The sequence below is a fragment of the Pezoporus flaviventris genome, unplaced genomic scaffold (genome assembly GCF_033815535.1).
Source record: "Pezoporus flaviventris isolate CSIRO_AGI_PZ_B2104156 unplaced genomic scaffold, CSIRO_AGI_Pfla_v1 ptg000006l, whole genome shotgun sequence".
NCBI classification, from domain to species: Eukaryota; Metazoa; Chordata; class Aves; order Psittaciformes; family Psittacidae; genus Pezoporus; species Pezoporus flaviventris.
This window is the reverse complement of record NW_026892554.1, coordinates 2,358,166-2,381,180: the sequence shown is the minus strand read 5'-3', so window position 1 is coordinate 2,381,180 and position 23,015 is coordinate 2,358,166. Positions and strand designations below refer to the sequence as shown.

The following is a 23,015-nucleotide window of genomic DNA, read 5'->3' as shown; positions in this document are numbered from 1 at the left end:
TCAGAGCTTCTCACTTTAATGCAAGCTGGGTCACTTCTGAATTTGTTCTGGAGGGTTTTTTCCATTGTTTTTAAAACCATGAAGTCTCTGAGGAGGGCCAAGCCCCTCTGTGGAATTCGTTTGACTTCAGGGGAGCTTTGCACCCTTGTGTAGTGTTCTGGAAGATTATTTCCTGGAATTTTATGACTGACCTGGCCAGATTGCAGCTGCGTTGAATCCGAATGTGGAATTACTGCAAGCTTGTAAATAGTTTTAATAAAAGAAATTCAGAAACAAAATTTTCCAGTTTTGGATTAAAACATATTCAGAGCATTCTCTTTAAATGTGCATGTGTCTAGCATAGTCTTTCACTGAATTACAAATAGCATTTTAATAATTCTTAGAAGCTAATAGAACATGTGATCTGTTATAGTGGTGGAAAATAACTTCTTACTTAGTACTTACATTGTTTCTGGATATTTGTGCTTAAAAGATTTACAATTAAGTGCATACAAGTAGTACGGAAGTTAACAGAAGTGGCAAAGTGACCTGTGCTGTTTTTTCTTGATAGGCAGCTTTTACTTTACAGTTATGGGTGTAGGAGAGATTTTAAGACACTTAATACTAAGATGACAGTAAATACCAAGTCTTGTGATGTTCTTATGCTTGTATTTAAATGTAATGACAGCAATGCAGACATATGTATTGCAAAAAGCCTAAATCCGTTTTGAAGAGTTAAATAAAAACAGGGTGTAAAAAATAAGTGTATTTGTGTTCCAGTGAGATGAAAGCTGAGGGAAGTGCAGGCTGTCATATGGATAGAGCCACTTCTCCTTTTCTGTCCTTTACAGCACTGGTGCTGCAGGTAGAGTTACAAAGGTGTGATTTCACAAGTAAGCATCTGAAGATCCTGCTTTTTCTAAACTCCTCTCCTTTCGTTGCTGTGTCCGTGTCTCTCTGATGCTTTTCTTGTATCTACTCTTTCAGAGGGTCAGATGTGTGTGCTGATCTGACTGAGAATTTACCCACCAAAGAAGCCCGGATTCCGTCCTCTTGCACTCACAGCAGCATTGATGGAGCCACATGATGAGCTAAATCAGGGAAATAATCTGGCTCAAAACTTGCAGTATTTAGGTTAATTTTAAATGGATCTGTTACCTGAATTGGTTACTTAGGAATGAATAGCTAGGGATGGAATGGGGCAGAGCCACCTGCTTTGGCAAGAGGCCAATGACAGCACACTCGGAGTCCAAGAGACACCACTGAGATGTTGAAATTCAGTAATTATTACAATTTGAGCAGCACATCTTTTAATCGAGTGGTCTCGGGTCTCTCTCTCAAGAAGAACACGTTAATGTTACTTAGAATACCTTCCAGTGTTATCTGCACCAAATAAGGCTTAAATAAAGACTGAAAGGGGCTAGGTAAACCACATATGGAATGTAATTATTTATTTGGTATAATGGTGCTACTGGCTCTTTGCTTTAGCAGTAGCTTAAAAAAAGACCCAACGTGAAAGTTGTGGGGAATTCACATGAGACAGAAAATACATCAGCCCATCATTTGAGTGGATACAGAGGAAATATTTTAATGTATGCAGGAAAAATGCTCTGAAATGAACTGAGGAAGGAATTTTGTTTTATGTATGGAACCTGGATGTTCCCTTTAAATGATTCAGTTTGAAATGTTCCAGTAAGAAGGCTTTTCCCCCACATTGCCTGTGTTACCCTTTTTACAGCTGCATTTGTTCTCCCATCATTGCCCTGGGGATTGACTGAGCTTTATGAAGTGTATAGATTCCACTGTCAGAACACACAAATGTCTCTTTGAGGAAGCAGCATCAGTTTCCAGCTTGCTGAATTTTTGGGGAGCAGGTTTTTTCTTCCAAAGACTTTTAAATTTCTACTTTTTAAAGGAAGCAATGCATTTACTTTTGGGTTTTTTTTTTTGGTGAAGACTTAGGATGTGTTGCTATTAATTAGGAATTGGCTGGTTTCTGATTTGCTCTATGTACAATGTTACTTAAGCAAAATCTTGGTTATACTTTGGAAGGAATGAGCACAGCATTGTGCCAGTTAGTGCCCAGAGGAATTGAACAGCTAGGAAAAGACTAATTCAGTGCTTGGTGGCTCTTCGCAAACATCTGTTGAGAAGCTATTATCATCCTGAGTCTTGTCTGAAGAAGAGCAGAGTGAATTCCAGCACAACTTCTGCTTACTGACAGCTGGGGATGTGGTTTTCATCAGGGTTCAGTCACCCTTCAGCAGAAGGAAGTGGTAAGTGCTGTCTGTTCTGGGGTGGCACGGGCTAAAGGAGCAAGAAGAGAAGTTGCCCAGAGAAGCTGTGGCTGCCCCGTCCATGGCAGTGTTCAAGGCCAGGCTGGATGGGGCTTGGAGCAAGCTGCTCTAGTGGAATGTGTCCCTGCCCATGGCAGGGGGTTGGGACTGGATGAGCTTTAAGGTCCCTTCCAACCAAACCATTCTGGGATTGTCTGATAAAAATTAGAAGCAGATGATTTTACAGCCTGAGAACTAGGATGGAGATATTCCAGCAGTGTGTGTGTGATGCTTTGGATGAACAAGTATCTTCTTAAAAGTCTACTTACAGGGTTTTAAAGCAAACTGTTGGAACTTCCTGGCAGCTCTTCTTTCTTGGGGTGTTTTGTACAACTCGGCATTGTCTTGTGCTTTTCTAGAACCTTTTCTCTGATGTGGTGGGAAGATGAGTCAGCAGATTTAATGTAGCCAATAGAACAGTCACGGAATGCTTGTTTAACATTCAATCTGGATATAGATGTATTTAGATTATGTGGCTATTTCTATATGTATTGGTACAGCTTATACATATATTAAGTAAAAATTACTCATCTATTCCACTAAGTGGCTATGCTGACAAGTGCTGTGGTACACAGTCCATCCATTTAAAATGCAGGCAAGGAGCTAAACCTTCTGTCTGCTGAATCCCAGTTATGTTTGGGGATTTTGGTTATTTGTTTGTTTTCATCTCCACGTTCTGGCAATTTTTTGTTCTTCTGGCTCCTTTCTCTGCTCCTGTACAGAGTTGTTTCAATTCTAATCCTGGCTTTTCCATAAGCCTTGTAAACCGATACTGTAACTTCATCTTTTGTATTATTGTAGTGTCTCTCAGAGGCTGTGTTGCTACCACATAAGGGAGTTGTGAGGATAGTGTTACCATTACTACTGCACATCTTTATCCCTTGTTTTTGTCATTGCATTTAGCTCTTAGTTCAGAGACAAAACAATGGAAAAGCAGGACTTGCGTAAATACACGTGTCAGTTCGTGATGAGAATTTTATAACTTCTATCTATCCTCTGGGTTTGTGTTCTAAATATCCAATAACTAAGTTATATTTTCTGTCCATAAGCAAGTGTTAATTGCCCTATGGTTCATTTGTTCTGGTTGTATGTAGTGCTGGCTGGGAAAAATCAGTGATAGGTGTGCAGATGTGAAAGGGAGACCAAGAACTTGGATTTCTAGTTCAGGAGGTTTAGCTCTTGAATTTCTTAATTTGAAACAGCCAAATTTGTGGAAGACTTTGAATTCAGTGCTACAGTAAGTCCTGAGGAAGCCTTTTAACTGAGCACAAAACCCCCAAACCACCAGCTGCATTGTTTAGCCACAGAGCTAACCATGTGAAAGGGTGGCTGAGCCTTGCTGGCAGCTCCTGCCACCATCCAGGATAAAGGGCTGTGAGGCTGAGTGCTGGCTGGGAACAGCTGCCAAACATCTGGCAGGAACAAGCTTCCAGGGCAGGAATCCAGCATCTGTCCAGTTGTGCCGCTGCTCGCTTCTGTGGTTTTGCTCTATTCAGTGAGCTCTGTCTTCAATTCAGATGATATTGGGCATGCTTTGGGTTATTTAACAAAAAATTAGTCAAGATGTTTAATGGGATTTTGAATGCTCTTTTGCTAAAGCGAAAGAGGGGGGAAGCTTTAAGCAGAGATTCCTGCTCAGCTGATGAGGAGTGGTTCATATTAAGTTGTCTCGTTGGTTGGAGACTCAGCCAGAGACTTAAAGTCCTAGCTCAGATTTTACTCTTTCAAATGCATGACTCTGAGCTTTTAGACACATGAGAATTCTTACATTGAATTAGTTTAGCAGGATGCTTCCTTTGACAAGATGATTCCTTTCTAATAGTTTTGGTTTACATACCTTTTACTAAGAAATAGATTTTAATCAAATTGCCTCTTACTGGGTTATTTTTTTCTCTGGCTGTATTAAACCTCAGTATACCCCCTGCTATGTCTGTTGTGTTGTGAAAGTGGAACAGCATTTTCAGATGTTAAAATTCATGCTAGAAGTGAGCAAGTGTATTGGGCAATCATATACCCACCTAAAGGCAGAGACAGCTTAGGAAGGACCTCTAACATGTTGCAAGGATTGAAAATAAGCAGGAACTGGGGAATACTGGTTTTTTCCAAAGCAAGACTCCTTTGCACTTCCAATGAGTTTGGATCTTGTTGTGTTGTTGTTTTAACTGTGGGTTTTATGAGTCTACTGGCGTTAGCCCAAACATAGACACCTGTGCAGTAAGCTGTGAGCCTACTGTAATTGCTTCCATCTTCCATGTTACTCTATGAGCTCTTCTTTGCTAAAGGAAAAGCTAAATAGAAAATAGCCTTATTGGGTTTGGCACAGTCACATGAAATAGTAGTCTGTCTTTTCAAAACCACAGAATGTCTTCATGTTCCTAATGCTTTATTTCAGCTCCCTGATTGAGGTTGTTCATGGAAATTATGTAGTGAACTGCCTACTTTCTTCTCTAAACTGACAGCTGTGTAGGCTTGGGGAAAGCATTACTGTCAGTGTTCTGGAAAACAACCCCCAAGCCTGTATCCTCATGTGACAGGAGATCTGAAACCGAACGTACTTCTTGATGCTTTCACTCATGCTAATTGTTCAGCTTGCAAAACTGATAGTAATAACTTTGAACAACTATGTGACAAATTACTGCTGCAGGCTCTGTCAGACTTTCTTCCTCTACCACCTTTTTTTCTTCCCTCTAAAGTAGACTTCAGGGTTGAGTACAGCTTTAATGTAGCTTTTAGGGTTGAGTATATGATTAACGTATCACTCATGTGAACTAAATTCTCAAGCATTTGGAGTGTTATTAATATGAGTTAAGAATAAGGATTTATTTTTCTGGTTTTGTTCTAGCACTAAGTGGTCGCAAGCTAATGGCAGCATTTCTCTCCACGTTACTGGTTCAGAGAGAGCTAGTATGCTCTGAGAAGTTAATGTATCTCTTCCAGGAGTGCTTTCTTCAAGCACTGGGGTGGCTGCCCCCAAAATCACGAGCTGAGAGATCTCTTCTTGCCTTCTGCCCATCATTGTGTGCAGGGTGAGAGTCCTCTGCAGACTCTGCTACTCTTCCTTGCCCAAACTGTGTGTAGGAAAACCAGGTTTGCTCAGTAACTAACATGAGTATCTCCCTGTGATTCTCACCTGTATATAATATGCATGTTTACAGTGGATCTATGTCATGGGGGGGGTCGGTCTTGGAAAGTCTGAAAATACCTTCAACCATCCATTAAGGGAACAGTATGACAGGCTCAAAAAGTGACCTGGTAACCTGGTGAATTGATGACATTTGTGACACATCTTGGTCTTATCCACAGGCTCCTGAACGGACATGTGCATCTCTGGGAAGCAGAGGACAGAACATTTCATCTCGCAGCAGCTAGAGGTGTTGCTGTGCTTTTTCTTTGGTTGTTGTCACCCAGTTTTCTTTTTTTTTTTTTCTAAACATCTAAAATGCTTTTTGCCATTCTCAGGAGGTGAGATACTGGGGTGGGTGAGCCCATTCTGAAGGTCTTAGGTGAGCTTTGAGTCTGAAAAGCTCCCAGTGTCCCATGCAGTGATTCTCTTCAGAAAACCTTTCTCACCTCTGGGATGCAACACAAGCTGGCTGTGGAAGGGGTGGATGTGGGTCCCCTCAGGATGTCAGGTTGCAGCTGTCTTCTGGCCTCTAAAATGGGGATTTTTGTGAAGCCTAAATTGATATTAGTAGAGGTGAAATTCCTTCACACACAGCAAAGGGTGGTTGTTGTGTGGGGAAGTGGGGTGTGCTTGTGTGCATCTTGTAGGAGGCTGCTCTCAACTCTGTTCTGCATTTGTTTTCAACTTCTGAGGTTATGGAAGTGTCACATAACTGGGAGGAGGACACTGCACTGTCAGCAAAACTTTGAGTACAAAAAAGAAGTAATGTCGACTCAACAGGAAGGATCATACCTGATCAGGAGTGGGTGGAGAACCTCTGGAACACCTGGGGCTGCTCTTGGAAACAAACAGCCAACTCCCCCAAAGTCTTGCCCTGAGTGTATGTTCTAACTTCCAGTCCAGTCTAGAAGAGGGAGATCTTGGTATCTGAAGTCCAACACCTAAGATGCTACACTTTGTGCAGTGGTGTTGTCTGCTGGCTCTAGAGCATATTTACCCATTTCTGCTACCTGAGTAAGAACATATTTATAGATAGTGCTCTGTGAAATTACACTGTGTCCTTAATGAATGGAGAAACCAGCACTGACCTCCTTGTGGCTTCATTCAGATGGTCACATTATGAAAGCTGAATTCTTTCCCTAGTGCAGTATGTTTAGTATGTGCTTGGCTTTAAAACAGGTAGCAATAAATTAAATGATAACCTATTGCTTTAGAGTAGTGCTTGGAGCAGTGAAGCACTGAGGTGATTTGATGGAACTCTGGCAGAGGAAGAGTGCTCTGACAGAAAAAACAACTCCAAGACTGCAGCAAGTAATGGTGATGAATTTTAATAGGAATCTTTTTGTCTCTGAATAAAAGTTTTATAGAAGATTAAGTCACTACTAGTGCTCCTTCTGGGGGCAGACATTAGCACATCAGCATGCTGCTGCTTTTGGCTAGCAAAGCTTCCTTAATGTTTTCATCGTGTCCTAGTGATCATAAAATCGTAAATGGTTTGGGTTGGAAGAGACTGTAAAGATCAGTGATGATATGCCTTGAGCATTCCCTCTTTATTTTGTATGTGTCAGTTTAGTTTCATTTATAATACTTCATATGCAATGATTTAAATATCCACCAGTTCCTGTGTGTGCTTTGCACTGCACCTTGGCTGCGAGGCTTTTATATGGTGAGGGTCCTCATAGGTACCTGCCAGGGGATAGTATTCTTACAGTAGTTCAGGTTAAAAACTGAAACTGGAGTCCTGCCTTCTAAAACAGAGTGTGGATTGCCACCACCAATTCTGATGACATACATAGTCTTTAATTGTTTATCTGTTTACGTTTTAAATAGATTAATATTTAGTGCTTCAAGCAGAGGACCAGAATGATAAAGACATCAATTCTGTCCTGATGTGTCATTCAATTATCATAAAACTAACTGGGGATGTTACTTCTAGTTACGTTCTGATTAATAATTCTTACAAGGCATTTGTTGGGTTAGTATCTTCAGATTAATTTGCTTTACCGTTAGAGAATTGGTCCTGAAAAATCCAAGTGACCTCCTAAAGCTTAATTGCTCTCATTGTCTTACTCATCACTGCATGTAATGAAGGTTTTGCCATTAGAGCTTGGAGTTCCGGTGATTTTGCTTTCTGGTTTGCATTTTAGAAACTGGATTTCAAAACCTTTCTTAATGATTAATCTTTAAGCAGAGGTTGTAAGTCAGAGTGATTTTTAATGTTACTATAAGCCAGGGTTATCTATGCAGGGAGATTTCTCTTGGTGAATACTGTAGGATATTAGTTCTATGATTATATTCCAGTGTGATTATACTGGTGTAAAGCATGGTATGAGGACAGAAACAAGAGTGTGTTTCTCTTTTGTAGCATAGCCTGAAGATGAAGTATCTGCATCAGAATGAAATTATTTTTATACCAAGATAGAGACAGTTAATCTAGTGTGACTACAGTAGAATAGATACATCCACATTTACTATGTGAGACTTTCATGGTCTTGAGCAGCAGTGTTTTGTGAAACCTGCTCCAAGTGTTGCCTGACAATCTTAAGCTTGGACAGTTAAAATGTCAAACAGAATTCCCCTTAACATCAAAGGTCTCTTTCCATTTCCTCTACTTAACTTCTCGAAGTGTTATCACCCTAAGTTAGGTTGACAATTGCATCCTGTCTGACATACTTAAACTGATAAATGAAGTAGGAGTGCGTTACTGCTTAAACTTCCAGAGTGATTGTGTAGTAAGGAAGAACTGTGAATATTTATATCATTTTTATTTGCCTTGATTAAACCTTCCTACAGTCAAACCAGGATTGTTATCCTGCCTGGAAGTGCAGGCTCTCCAGTGAATGAGTTGAGGGTTTCATCCTATAATTCCCTTTTTCTGTTGAGTGGCAGGCTTATTTGTCCTTCCTTCTTGGAGAATCAGTCTTCTCAAGTGACCAGCCTCTTACTGGGCATGCAGAGAATGTCACTTCATACAGTGTGATTTGAAAGTGGACGGTTTATGAAGTGATGAATAGAAATAGTTTTCTTGATTATTAGTGGATTTTATATCTTTAATGGAAAATAGTTTAGGCTCTGAAGAAGTAGGTTCTGTTCAAGTCTTTCATCGTAGCAACACTGTATTCTCTGGGAGCATTGCATTAAATTTAGCTAAGCAAAACGGGTATTTGCTGGTAAATACTTATTCTTGCAGCACGTTATTATTGCAACTGGGAGAAGGGAACTTTTAAGTGAGCTTTTAAGGTGCTGTATTATTGGAATGAAGGGTGTCCATAAAATCTGAAGTGAAGCTATTAAATAATCTTCCTGAGAAACTGAACTTGTTTCTGTAGTCTCAAATTTAGCTACTGTTTAAAGTTCTGTATTACTATTTTGTATTGCCTAATGATGTTAAACCTAAATATCTAGTAGATGTGCCCTTCAATGAAAGAAAAAGTGAGCTTAAAACCTTTGGGCTGTTTCTTTTCCCTGGTTAAACCAACTTCTGTTTCCAGTGGCTGTGGTTTTAATGCACGTTTGTCTGGTTCTGCTTGATAACTGATACCTAAATAAGAAGCTTCAGAATGGATTATTAGTTATATAGTTGTGTGAAAAACAGTAGATAAAACATGTAGATAAACTCTGTAGGAAATTACAACACAATCCTTGAAAATGTGAAACCAAAAATAGTGTGGAGTGATGTGCTGTGATTCATGAGAGCTCAGGTCATCAATGCTGAGTCATGAAGCCACTCCTGCAGGTAGTGAAACTTAACATGCATGGATCTGAACAGAACCTCAAAGATGGGGAAACTGGATATTATCCGTTCATGCTTATGTCATTGTTTTATCTGGAATGAAATACTGTTTATTTAAAACAGAGATCCAATAATGTATGTCTGATGTGGATGACTGTACAAGTCGGGTCTTTTGAGATAATGTATATAGCTGCAAAAATGTACTGGATTTAATCTGACCTCAATGCTCTATTGCTCTTTGTCTTGCAACACTGCTGGGTAAGCTCAAACAGCTTAATAATTGAGCTGCTCTTTTTTTTTGTTGATACAGGACAAATTTGGAAGCACTTCAGAAGAAGCTGGAAGAACTAGAGTTGGATGAGCAGCAACGAAAGCGCCTTGAAGCTTTCCTTACCCAGAAACAAAAGGTCGGAGAGCTGAAAGATGATGACTTTGAGAAGATCAGTGAGCTGGGAGCAGGAAATGGTGGTGTGGTCTTCAAAGTATCTCACAAACCTTCTGGTCTCATAATGGCAAGAAAGGTGAGTGTCTCAAAAATAGAAACCTGGGGATGATTTTTATGAAGGAGGGTGTCTCTGATCAAACATGGTGACTTGCCTTAGAGAAATAAGTGGTGTTGACACATAAAAATGTCAACTTCATGAAACACATCGACTTCTCTGAAAGCAGAATAAGTTGCACCTGCTTATCCTGAACTTCCCGGGTTTTCATGAGTAGTGTCCTATGTGTTCATAATGAAAGGCTAGACATTCATTCCTTTCTTTTCTTTTTTTTCCCCGTTTTGACAAATAGTCTTTTCAGATGGGTATATACTTTCAGATAAAATGTGGTAAACTCAGTAATGAGTAGAAGGCCTAGAAGAAGTTACTGAAAGGTATGAATGAGGGAAAAGTGACAATATCCTGATATACATACATATACATATATATCCTGCCATGAGTTTAGAGGAAGGGCAAGGATATTGCCTGTCTAAGATGTTCCTTCACAGCTGCAGACCAGAAAAGGGCTCTGGATGATACAAGAAGAAATGAACACAAAAAACAAGAGTGAGGGAATGCACTGGGTACAGTGGCATCTCCTGGTTTATAGTTTCATCATGGGGTGCAGGTGGCATCTGTGCAAAAAGGTACTTGTCCTTCTGGCAAGAGTATTGTTCCATGGTTCAGCTTTATGCTTTACAGCCAGTAGCAGTTGTGACCTAGTTTGTGAGAGAACAGCGATTATTTTTCTAGCTGCAGTAGCTTGATGTTTTAATCCTCACTTTGTTTATGTGGGCAGCTTTCACTTTCTCTCAGTATCCCTGGGAACCAAATGCAGTAAGGGAAAAGCATCTCGGATACTTTCTTTGGGTACCTCATGCCTTATCCTTCCAGGAGTAAAGTTCCTTGCACAGGTAGCACTTGTTGGGAGGCAGCCTGTTTGGGCACAGGCTGTTGTACTGCAGTGGGTGAGGTGGCAGGCTGCTGTGCTGTATCAGAAACATAACCTTGCCTTTGAGAAGGATAAAACACAGGTCACCCTCACATCCCAGATCCCATTGTTATATTACTGAAAACTTCAATTTTTTTCTTTAACTGAGAAGTCAAAAGACTTGGGGTATTTATTTTTTTAAGAGCAGTACACCGTCACCTTCAGCAAAACTCAAGGAAAATGTGCATGTACTGACTTGAAAAATAAAAACCTAACAGTTTGGAGAGAAGCAAATAAAAATGCCCATTTTTAAGGTGTGACAGCTGCAAAATGGACAAATCATTGAGGTTTTCTTGAACTAAATCAATTGAATTGATCCCCCCCCCCCCCCCCGCATACTGTGGGTTTAACAGGAAATCCAGTAATATTCAATGCAACTGAGATGTTTGCTGAACTGCAGTCTTTCTTTCATCTGTTGACTAAAATTTGACTTCCATGATGTCTTGTAATCTTCCCTTTCACAAAAGAAATACACCTCTTGGATTGAATGAGAGAAACCATCTAGTGAAACAAAGTATTGTTTGTAATCTTCTCTTTAGCTTAGATTCAGTTTGGGGAGCCTTTAATTTGAGGTTCAGCTCATTCCTTTCACTAATGTTTCACAAACACCTGTGCAGATATTTTTCAGCAGCTGCTTCTGAGTCAGTATGTCTGACACATTTCCTTTAGACATTTGTTCATGGCTTTTCCATAGAACAAAACCCAAGTGAAGAAAATGTGCTGGGACAAAAAGTTTGTGATGGAGAAACCTTTAGTGAGGAGATGGAAATCCCACCTTTTCATGGGTGCTTATGTTTCACCTTTCTCATGCTGTAGTGTAGTATTTTCTTTTCCCTTTGCCACTAAAAGAAGAAGATGAGTTATTTTAAAGTTAAGTCATAGAATAGTTCTTATTGGAAGTGGCCTCAGAAGGTCTACTCTCCTGCTTAAAGTAGTCACCTGTGGGATCAGAGCAGGCTGCTCAGGGCCTTATCCAGGTTAAGTATTGAAAACCCTCTCTGAACAACCTGGTCTTTCTGAATGGCACTGTACCACTAAGAAAATAATACAGAGTGGATTGTTTTACAGCTAATTCATCTAGAGATCAAGCCAGCTATTCGAAACCAGATCATCCGGGAGCTGCAAGTCCTCCACGAGTGCAACTCTCCATACATAGTGGGCTTTTATGGAGCTTTCTACAGTGATGGAGAAATCAGCATTTGCATGGAACACATGGTAAGTATATATGAATCTGTCTTAGCTTGAAGCTGTTAGCAGATCATTAGTGCAAAACCTGAGTGTCAAAAGGATTTAAGTTAACAAAGTATATGATCCATCCCTGGTAGTGTTGGACGGGGCTTGGAGCAACCAAATGAATTGATATTTTATCTCCCTTTTCTCAAATTTTACTGAAAATACAAACAAAGATTAGTGCCCCAGAAGGATCTCACACAACTGTTTTTAATGCCAAAAATACTTTTGACTGTGTTTAATTTTAATAGAAAAGTACAGCTTCTTCTTGACAGCTGTTTGCCTTTCTCCAGCCATATGGAGCCAAATACTAAAAGGGAATTTTCTGTAACTAAAGGTCAGGCAAATTTTGTGCCTCACTTGCTCAGTAGAGGTTTGTTTTTAACAATATGAAATACAATAAATCTGAAGGCTTTTTTAATGTATATCCCTGGAAAAAAACCCCTGCTGCTTTGGAGACAAACCTTTTTTCTTCAAAGTGCATGTGGTTGTTTTAATGCTTCTCTGGCCTTCTCTGACTGAAATGTTTAGAAGGAATCGATGGTTGCTTAGGAACAAGTGCTCATAATCCAGTTTTTAAGCATGTGCTCACCCAATAGAAGGTGTGCATCCCCCAAAATACAAGTGACTGTTGGGAATTATAAAGAAGTTAATTTCTCAGAATGGAGAAGAATAATGAAAACCAGAGAAATAGATGTTAAAAATGACTGACTGGGCATTGTTTCAGAATGCATGTCATGAATGTCACAAATGTGTGCATCTGCAATGGCTAGAAGAGCAGTATGTATCTTAATACGCGCCAAGAGAGATGGTGGTATGTAATTACATGTCGAAATAAAAGGCATAAAAAAATCTTAATTAATTTGTCAGTGAGAAAATTAACAGGAGCAATGATGGTTTGCATGTTCCTAAGCAGGGTATGATGTATCTGACATAAGGCTCTTCAGCTGAGGGGAAGGCAGGATGAGATCTGGTTGAAGTCAGACTGCATACAAGATTTTACCCATAGTCCAACTGATCAATAAGCTCTGCAGTAGAATGAAAAGGGGGATTGTTTAAATTGGCGTCTTAAGCCATTAAACTGATGGCTTAATATGGATCATTAGGTGGAAGCTTTTGGTCTCCTTCTGGATGAACAATGAGCTGAGAATCTCCATTGCCTTTTTGTATATACCTTTCAATTACTGCCAGTCAAAATCCTTATTTTTAGCAGTGAGTTACAAAACAGAAGTATGAATATGAACAAGAAGTTGGAGGCGGGAAAGGCATGGAACTTGAAGATTTGAGTGCTTGATATTTTTAGGTACAGAAATTCAAAATCAATGCATAACTTTGCTTAGCAGCAGGTATTTAACAGGCTAAAGTGTTGGAGTCTGCTCCTGGAAGACACTGAAGGCTGCAGCCAACACTAGGCAATTGAATTGGGTTCAGCCTCTTCCAGGAGCGGAGCTAGTCCTTGGAGGGGGGAAGAAAGAAATGGGGTTCTACCTGTATGACATACAGCTGTCCAGAAATACAGACTGGTTATACAAGAAATGTATATAGATCTTTTTCCTGTTGACATATTTTTACCAAGTGTAGCATATGTGGGTGTATCTTTTTACAAAAATACATGCTCAAGTAAGTATTTCTCTACTCTTCTTTTAAGAGTTGTGGATTTTTGTCCTCAAATAACAAAACTTTGCATTTTAGCTTTTCTCTTTACATGTGTAAATGGATAGGTTAAGGCACAAGGCAATTGCTTTTTCAAGGTGGATTTTTGCCTTGAGTACTTGGAGATACCAAATGCTGATCTGGACAACAGGAGGACGTTTTGCAATTAGAGAAATAGCTTTCTATTTTTTTGATTACATATTCTCTATTCTAGAGAATCCAAAACTTATGCACAAGCCTATTGTTGAATCTGTTGCTAAAAAAAAATAGCTTTTTTTTCTTTTACTTTTTTCCTTCTCCAAAGCTCTTAGCAACAGTGGAAATATATTTGACTTTGCTGGGGGTGTGTGTGCATGCAGTCAGTTTATTTAACCAAATATGATTACTGAGACTGTTACTTACCATGAAACTTCAAAATCATCTCTTCCTGTTTTGGTTCTTTGAGAGCCAAATCAACTCCCCATCCTTGGAAGTTGACACGGTCACCCTGGATATGCAGAACTAAGAGGCCAACCTCCTCTGTGTAGGATCTCCTCTGGGAGATGAGGAGAAGAGGGATCTGGGCTTAATTATGATCGTAGGGTACCATTAGCACACATTCAGGAAGAGAACTCTTGTCTTTTCCAGTGTGACTCATTTTTATCCATGTAACCAGGATCATAAGATCTCCTGTGGTGTTTCAATCCTCATTCTGTCTTTGGATGGGGATAGAATATCAGGGAATGATTGTGACAAGAAGAAGAAATGCATGTTATTGATTTGGACTGAAGGTGGACAGAATCTGTAAGACTCCAAACACTTGGTTGACAGCTATTTGTGGACTGTACTTCCTTAACAAGATCCAAACCATGGAAATGCTGGTATGGAAGATCATTGTGTGGAGTGTTTATTTGAGTGGATGTTGTTACTGGCCGAATGTTTGTTTAAAATAAACATGAAAGTGACTAATTCCTATGGAGTAATTTCTGATTTTCAGATATGCACCATAACAATGTTAAGTCCAACATGAAAGGCAACACTTTCGTGCTTCCCATACTTAGGTTTCAGTGCGGCTTTAGGGTAATTCCATTAACTCGTGACTATTCAAACATTCATTATTAGGATGGTGGCTCCTTGGATCAAGTACTGAAAAAGGCTGGAAGAATTCCTGAGCAGATACTGGGCAAAGTTAGCATTGCGGTGAGTGTGTTCATTGCTCTCAAAGGCTGGAATTAGGTACATGCATGTCTCAGCAGCTTCCTGGATTTGGCATTCCCATACCACTTCAGGGCTGGGCGATGTGGGAGGGGGAAATACTACCAGGTGTTCACCTGTTTCTTTTAAAGCACAGTTTTTGTACATGTCCTCATTTGGTATCTCAGGACATTGGAATGAGTAACACGTTGTATTATTTGCTTCGATTTTCTGCTTTTGTATCAGTTGATGCTTCTGGATAAGAACAGAATCAACACTTGATTAGAGAATTTGGAGCTTTACTTTCTCGTATCTATTGTGCAACATGCCCTGTATGCAGAACTAACAGTGAAGGGCTGGTTGACTGTTTATCTAGTCTGAGCTGGAGGTACAAATTAAATCAGAGTATTGATTTGCAGTGATTACACATTGGGATTTCTGTTAATTGCATTCAGTTGGAGTTCTTGTACAAAGCATGCACTTACCTCTTCTGCTTTGTAAAATAAGTTTTTTTTCTTTGCCTTTAGGTAATAAAAGGACTCACATACCTGAGAGAAAAGCATAAAATAATGCACAGAGGTGAGAATTTTACATTGTAACTTTTAATTTTTATTCAGGTTAATATGTGCTTCTTGTATGACTGGTTCTTTATAGTTTAATGTGATTTTGGTTCAGAGGGCTTTTCTTGGGAGGTATATCCAGATATCTTACTGTCATATACTTTCAACTTCTGATGTCTTACTGCAATTTCTCTGCATTTATAAGAGGATTTGTCAGTGTGTGAAACTGCTTGCTGCCAGTGATTTGGCCAGTGGGAGTATGTGCTAGAGCTGGGAATCTTAACTTAAGACCAGAAGTACTCCCTTTGCAGCAAAGATAGGAATGTTTTGAAGGACCTGAGTGATTGTATTTCCCTTAAATACCAGATAAGTCTTCCTTCACCTCCTTGGAATAGACTTTTTCAACACAAAGTACATTATAAACTTCTAGGTAAGTGCAGACAGGTACAGAAGCAGAGAACACAGTCTTAGTGCTGTGAACTGAGGAAGCCCTCAAACATTTCTTCCTCCAGCAGTGGTGCTTGGGCCAAGTTGCCTGTTGCACAGTGTAGTTGCAGTGAAGAGTTGCACTCTGGCTGTGTACCTGTGGGCAGTAGCTTTCTTGGCAGTGTCAGCACTTCAAATGAGGCAGCATGTATGGAGGTCATCTCTTTATGTAGTTTCCATTCCTATGCTCAGTTAAAGAGAAGCAGAAGACAGTTAAGATACCTGTGAATGGGGTTTCTAATGGCATAAACTAACTCTTTATGAAGAAAACTGTTATTAAAAAGCATTGTTCCACTGTAGCAAATTCCTCATTGCAACTTCTAGTCTCTTGATAGTAACAGATCTGTTAACCATGATGACAAAGTCTTTGGAGAGATTGAGGGTTAAAACCTCTGACCTAAAATGAATTTAACAGTTCAGTGCTTATTATTGCCATTCAAAGTTTTAAAGGAAAGTTCCCATCCCCAGCAGATGTCTTTTATTCACATACTGTTTACAGACATCTGTCATGCAGAACTGCATATCTTTTTATACTTACATGAGTTTAAAGCCACAGTGAAGCTATGTAAAGTGAGTGTTGCTTCTACACTCCTGGGGTCCTTAGTTACTTTCCTGCACTATAAATAACTGCACTACCTTATTTTCACCTTATAGTTGCCCTTTTTAAAATCCATCTCTTTAAGCTGCTGTGTTTTTTCCATTAAACAAAACCAACACTTGAAATGGTAAAGTACTAAGTTCCATTATTCCTAATATGCGTGTAAAGTGACGACTGGAGATGGAACATTTAATGTTCCTGTTTGAATGGCACTGCTCACTGCAGTGATCAGGCAGTGTGTCTAAACCATGCCGACTGCTTGGGGAGTCTTGTACCAGATGAGATCAATCTTCAGATTATAAAAATATCTCCATCAGACACTAATATGTGTCTGAGCTTACATTTATTGGCCAGGCAGAGAAAAGTAATTGGCAGTCCCAGCTTATACAGTCTGTAGGATCACCTTACACATGATTAGATGGTGTTTCTTTTAGCAATCAAATATAGCTCTTCTGGAGAAAGGAGCTGGAGGTAGACTCTGTAAAGATTTCTGATGACAAAGACATTTGTCTCTGTTTAGAGCATAAGGGAGACTCCTGGAAAAGAGATCATATTCTAGGGAATACTAGAACAACCTTGTAGCTCTCAGAGCCATGGCAGTGGTTTGTTATGTTGGTGGGTGGGGGGGTGCGTGTGTGTCAAGTTGCTCTTGCTCGCCTGGGTGCTGACACAGCAATTGTTCTAACTTAATTTCCAGTTTTACAATCTGATAAATCCAAAGTAACCTCCTCCTCATCATGTTTAAGTGCAGTTTAACCTCACAGTTCTGTCTACATCAGAATACTTTAAATGCGCAGGCCAGCAAAAGCTCCTCTTCTCCATTGGTTCCAATGCACTGAATGTGCCCTGCAGTGTAAAATTCCATGTACAGATTGCAGTTGTTATTTTCTCAGCTCAGTTTCCATGCTGAGTGCCCTGACAGCATCAGGAATATGTGACCTTGTACGCTTCATGCAGAAGCTCTCGTTGAACTGTGTGATGCCTGATAAAGTGGGAGCTGAAATGGCATTTTGGAAGTTGGTTGTGGCTAGTGCTAGCAGAGAAAAGGAAAACCATCCAGAACAGCGTTTGTGTCTCCTGACATACGGAGCCAGACTTGCTCATCTCTTGACATATGGACCTAAATCTGCTGGTGTTTGTCTTTGATACTGTCCACCAGTCGCCTCTCATACATAAGCTGAGCCTCATGTGTAAGCTGGCAAACTCAACTGAGCTGTTAGAACTTGTCCTTCTTGAGGAGGGCCCTGCTTCAGCTTCCTGCTGTCAGGTTTCTGAGCAAGATGCTGTCCTGCAGCATGAAACTATCTTCTGCAGGTTGACTGATGCTCAGTTGTGTGCTGGCTGTACATTTGTGTGGTCCTCTGGGATTAAGGAGTTCTAGCAAGTGGAGAAAACATAATCCATGAAAAGTGTGTAGAGTGAACTGGTGTCAGTAGGGTTTAACGTCATCAGAACTCGCTTAGGTAATGTGTGTCAGTGTTAAATGTGGCTTCAAAATGCAACAATACCATCGTAAATAAATAAAACCTCAATAACCAAAGCTTCTTATGGTATAATTTTACATTCTTAGACTTTTAAAGTTTCTTCTGAGTCAAGAACAGGAAATGCTAATTCTATGGGCCCATTTACCTTAGTGGTTAATTATGAAAGGCACTAAATGACAAGGAAAGGAATGTTCTGTAAAGACGGTATATTGCTGCAGGTGAAGACATTAGTGTGTTTTTGCTGTGTTTTGTCTCTGGGTGAGTAAGAATCCTGTAAGTTAATAAGAGCATCATTTTGGTTGTTTCTGAGCCCAGTTTGGAGTGTGGTTCTCCCTGGAAACTCTCCTCTTGCATAGAAAATGCTTCATAAGATTTCTGAACTCCGTTGCAGCTAGCGGCTCAGGGCAGGAGGCAGCACACAGCAGGGATGCTGTCAGTGGTCCCTTCTAGTGTGTTAGCTTTAGAATATTCTCCTGAGATCCTGCCTTGGGAAACAGGAATTGATTGGAAGATACCAATAACGTGCTGCAAAGCAAATCTATGGTCAGGTGTCTGGCTGCTGGGTAGCCTCTGTGCAGAAGAAATGCTTGCCTGATGGTGGTATGATAATACCCAGGGCCACCTGTCTTTCAGAACTAGGTTTGTACCTGAGGGGGAGAGCTGGGCTCAGGCAGAGGAGGCAGATGGACCTCTTACAGAGATTACAAGATGTTCTGTGAACCCTGGAAGCTTCTTGCTATTAACTAGCTGCCTTTTCAGTGTCATGGATCCATCCGCCTGGACTGGCCAAGGACGTTTCTAGAATTGCACAGCTGTCTGGGATGATCTATGAAATGTCCTTTCAATTTCTTGTCTTCCTGTCTAGATTTGTCCGTATCTTTCCAGTTGCAGCAGACATTTTGAAGGATGCTTTGGCATTCCTGTTGCATTTGGCAATACGAATCTCTGGTTTCCAGAGAAACTGCTGAAGTGCTCAGGCACTCTGGAGTTAAAATAGCATAGTGTGCTGCAGTGAGAGGGATGGGAAGACAGCAGCCTTGCAGACATCACACCGATTGCACTGGGTGCCTTGTGAGGAAAATGAAAATGCTCAGAGAAAGACAAGCTTCGTGCAAAACTCCAGTGAGGAGTCAGGGTTTGCTGTGCTATTGTAAGGAAGGAACAGTGTGAGCTTATCAGCTAGGAGAACTCTGAAGGTAAAAGTTAAGTCTTCAAAAGCCCAGCTGGATTCTAGAGCATATAAGATGAATATAAAGAGTGTTGTTTGGCTCACCAACAGAGGAATGCTAATGTTATTTTTGGCCATTTAATTATGAACATGAAGTATTTATGAGCTGTAGAGATAAGTGAGGATTTAAGTCTTTATTCTTAAACGAATGAGTAGATGTGCACAGATAAGCAGTACAAATCTAGAGGCCATGTCTCTCATTGTGTTCAGGCTCTGCAGTGGTTCCAGTGTTTCACAAACGTTTTTCCCTTTTGCTTTTACACAGAGCTCTAGGTGCAGATTCCTGTGAAGCCAGAATGTCTGCTGCGTGCTTCACTCCACCATCTCCTTGGGTTTTGTGGGTTTGTTTGTGTTTTATTCCTGATGGAATTTCAAACTGATAGGTCAAGCTGCCAGACTGGATTCTTCCTTTTCACCGTGCAATGTGCTGAGGTCTCTGCAAGCAGTCAAAACTTGCAGAAGGTTCAGCTCTCTGCCCAGGTGGCCTCTAAAAGCCTCTCTTTACTGAGGCACTGCTCAGAGTTAACCAGTTTGTACCGTTCTGCCTGGTCAGCAGCTCCACTAACTGCCCAGTACCTGCTCCTCTGACAGGAGGAAAATCTGTTGAGAGCAATGCTTATAAACCAGTTGCTTTCCTAGGGATAGGGAATTAAAAGTACACACGAAACATGTGCCCATGTTCTTCCCCCTCCATAAGGAGGAAGCCTGTACCTGGCAGAAGCAGCTGGGATTTTCTTTCTGGTAGAAAGAAGTGCACAGGCATGACTTCCTTTGTGTTAAGAGCAGGGGATGGTTTGTGTTAGATCACGCTGGATTTTCTACAGGCTGATGCTTACTCCAAGCAAAGTGGACAAGCTGCAGGCTTGCTGTCCTGTAGCTGAACATAGAAGAACTTCTATACACAGAAATAATCCTGAAACACTTTCCAGTGTGCCTGGACAGTTTCAGTTACCTGGAAGGGTGATGGTAGGAACCAGAAGATATGGCCACAATTTCCATATGTAGGTAACTTTATTTAAGCTTGGTTTGGTTCTTTGAAAGGGCGCTAAGATGGCAAACAACTAAGACATAGCTTTGTCTGTCTTCATCTGCAATGTCCATGGATGTTGCTCAGTGAGGCATAACCTTCTGCATGGGGATCTTTTTCCAGTGATGAGGAGTATTGTTAGTATCGTCTTTCCAGTGCCATCCTATCACTAACTAAGGTCAGTTCCTCAGTCGCTGAAATAAAACCAGCCTGGAATATGTTTGTGTTCAAAAGGGAAAAGCAAATGAAAATATGCTACAGGCTATCTAGACCTCTGGGTCTGCTCTTCAATAGCAGGGTCTAACGTGAAATTCTAATAGGCTGAGCTGATCTTTCTTCAAACTCCATTTATAGCACCCTTATTTCTGTAGCACTGCTTGCAAATGTGAACTGTTGCTTACTTATCTCAATAATGCATTGGTAAGGATCAGCCAAGCAATAAAAAAAACCTTACAGCTCCAAAAGAAACAGTAAATAATTGTTCTCTGTACCTTTGCATTCAAATAGCTGTTATTAGTTGCTTGGTTACCAGTGACCCTTATTACATTTCTATTTAGAAACAGTGATGGAGTCAAAATCCTGCCTGGTTCTGTCACAGGTAAACACAATCTCAGAGCATTTCAAAAGCAGAATTTCAATAATAGGATAATGATTTTTTTCAGAGCTTTGTAAACAACCTCACTCCAACACAACAGACAAAACCAAGAGCATCCACCCCCAAAGACCCCCCCAAACAAACCCAGAACAGTAACAACACACTCCACGAACTGTTTTGCTAAAGGGTGGTTTATGTTACATAGATATGAATATTAACTTAAGGATGATGAAGTGGCTGCTGTAGTTCATTTACCTTTGTAAAATAAATATAGGGCCTCTTTAGTGATTCTTTCTGGGCTAAAGCAGCTGTGCTGAGGTACACTTTAATGTTCATCTTGCATCTTAGTTGTTGCAAGGATGATGTAGATGCCCAAACTGAGTATTGGAAGGACAAGGAACAGGGTGAAATAAAACCTGCAAACTAACAGCCTTTTTGCAGCTGTCTGTAGATAAATAGCCAGTGAAATAGGCCTAGGGAACCCAGTCTCTTCCCCGAGTATTCCCAGAGAAGGGGTAGAATTGTGTCATAGTCAGAAGGGAAACAAAGGGAGACACATGGTAACTCTCACCTTTCATGTTACTTTTGTTGTCAAATTTCCTATTTTATCTGTTAAATATAATTCATTCATGATGGTTTTTTGCAGATGTTAAACCTTCTAACATTCTGGTGAACTCCAGAGGGGAAATCAAGCTTTGTGATTTTGGTGTCAGTGGACAACTGATAGATTCTATGGCAAACTCGTTTGTTGGCACACGTTCCTACATGTCTGTAAGTACAGATTTTGTAGCTTTATGTTCTGGTAGAGATACCATGATTCCAGTAATCAAACTAAGAAACCATCTATTGCCATTACTACTGCTGGTCATAGTTCAGCACTTCCTGCATTCCAGGAATATTCCAGTTATCGGATTGTAAGTGGGGGAAGGAACTGTTGCAAGGAAAACCAAACAACGTGGTATGTTTTGTAACACTATAACAGATGTAGCTGTGTCCATGTTGCAGAATCCAGTCAGTTAATGCATTTGGGTTTTGTATACATGTCTCCAAAAAAGCCCAGTACTTGCAGTTTGCTTTCCTTAAGTGGTGTTCTCTTCCCACTCCATCATTTTGCTGCGGTCATTTATGCAGGCAAGTGTACACTGCTGCCTCTCTGGTGATCCTGTTGTGCCTGCTCTTGGGAGCCCAATGCACTGCAGCAACAAGAGAAAGCATGGGAGTGGCTGCTGTGGACAAGGCCGTGGCAGCAGTCTGAGCCTGTTTACAGGGTTTTCTTTGTTCCTCTGTATGAGGAATACCTTGAAACTTGCTCTTCTCATGAACTCTTTGCATTATGTGAAAGTTGCAGTTAATGGAAATAACAAGTCTCATTCTAATGTACACACCTGGTGCAGCAGACAACCAATTAGCTCTTACAATAGCATGTTCAGAGGTTCTGCTCCAAGACTGAAACTGTGTGGGCTTAAACTATTTTCTCTGCTTAAAGCATAATAGCTTTGTATGGGTCCTGCGCTTCAACAGCAAAGACAGTGTTCTCTTTTTTGTCATATAATATTGGTAATGTACTTGAAATAAAACTGGCTTATGTTCCCACATACAGTCAGGGACTGTTGGTAATTAACAAAAGAAATTCATAGCCCCATCTCTTTTGGGCCCTTAACATACTGCTGGCTCCTTTTCTTTCAGAAGGAGGAGTGAGAGCAAAGTGCTGTCTGCTTTTGGTCTTCTTTACTTTACTGTTTTTACAGACTGAGATTTAGCTTTGCTCTCTTGTCATATGTCACAGACCAAGCCATGACGGTGATTGTTATTTTTGTTAGTATCTGAAGTATCTTTTCTGGCAGCAGCTTCCTTAGTGTGTTTTTAGCTGAGTCTGTTGTCTTACCTGCATACATGTTTATAATGCAAATAATTAAGCCTATTTCGCTTCAGTTTGTCAGACCTTAGTGTGCAGGCAGCTCAGCCTGCCCAACACATGCCCATCTTCCTATCCTGTATACATTTTTCTATCGTTATACCTCCAGGAAAGGTCTGTGCCCTGTATAATACTGTGTCATTCAATTGGTGTGTTACATTTTATTAGCATATTGATGGATTATAAAGCTCAGCAGTTTCTGTAGAAGTTATGTGAATATGGATCTGAAACTGCAGCATGCACGTATAGAACAGCTCTTGCATTAATGCATTTCTGCTGTAGGGAGCTATTAGAGTGGCATCAGCTGAGAAGCATCACAAACCACAGGACTACTGCTAGAGCACCACGTTGCTTTTGGACACAATTAATGAAGCTACCTTCCTCTCCTTCCCAAAGCAGAAAGCCAAGAGCAGTTTCTCAGGGA

General features: G+C 40.4%; 1 protein-coding gene and 1 long non-coding RNA gene across 2 annotated transcripts in view; both read left to right on the top strand.

Moving 5' to 3' along the window:
- Positions 1–23,015, top strand: part of LOC133265787 (uncharacterized) — a 38,863-nt gene that overhangs the window by 7,961 nt on the left and 7,887 nt on the right. The gene's annotated exons all lie outside the window — the stretch shown is intronic.
- Positions 1–23,015, top strand: part of MAP2K1 (mitogen-activated protein kinase kinase 1) — a 33,285-nt gene that overhangs the window by 5,858 nt on the left and 4,412 nt on the right. The window contains exons 2-6 of the mRNA XM_061446589.1: positions 9,483–9,693; positions 11,711–11,857; positions 14,627–14,704; positions 15,226–15,277; positions 21,323–21,447. Of these exons, the coding sequence (XP_061302573.1) occupies positions 9,483–9,693; positions 11,711–11,857; positions 14,627–14,704; positions 15,226–15,277; positions 21,323–21,447 (613 nt within the window). The remainder of the gene's footprint in view (positions 1–9,482; positions 9,694–11,710; positions 11,858–14,626; positions 14,705–15,225; positions 15,278–21,322; positions 21,448–23,015) is intronic.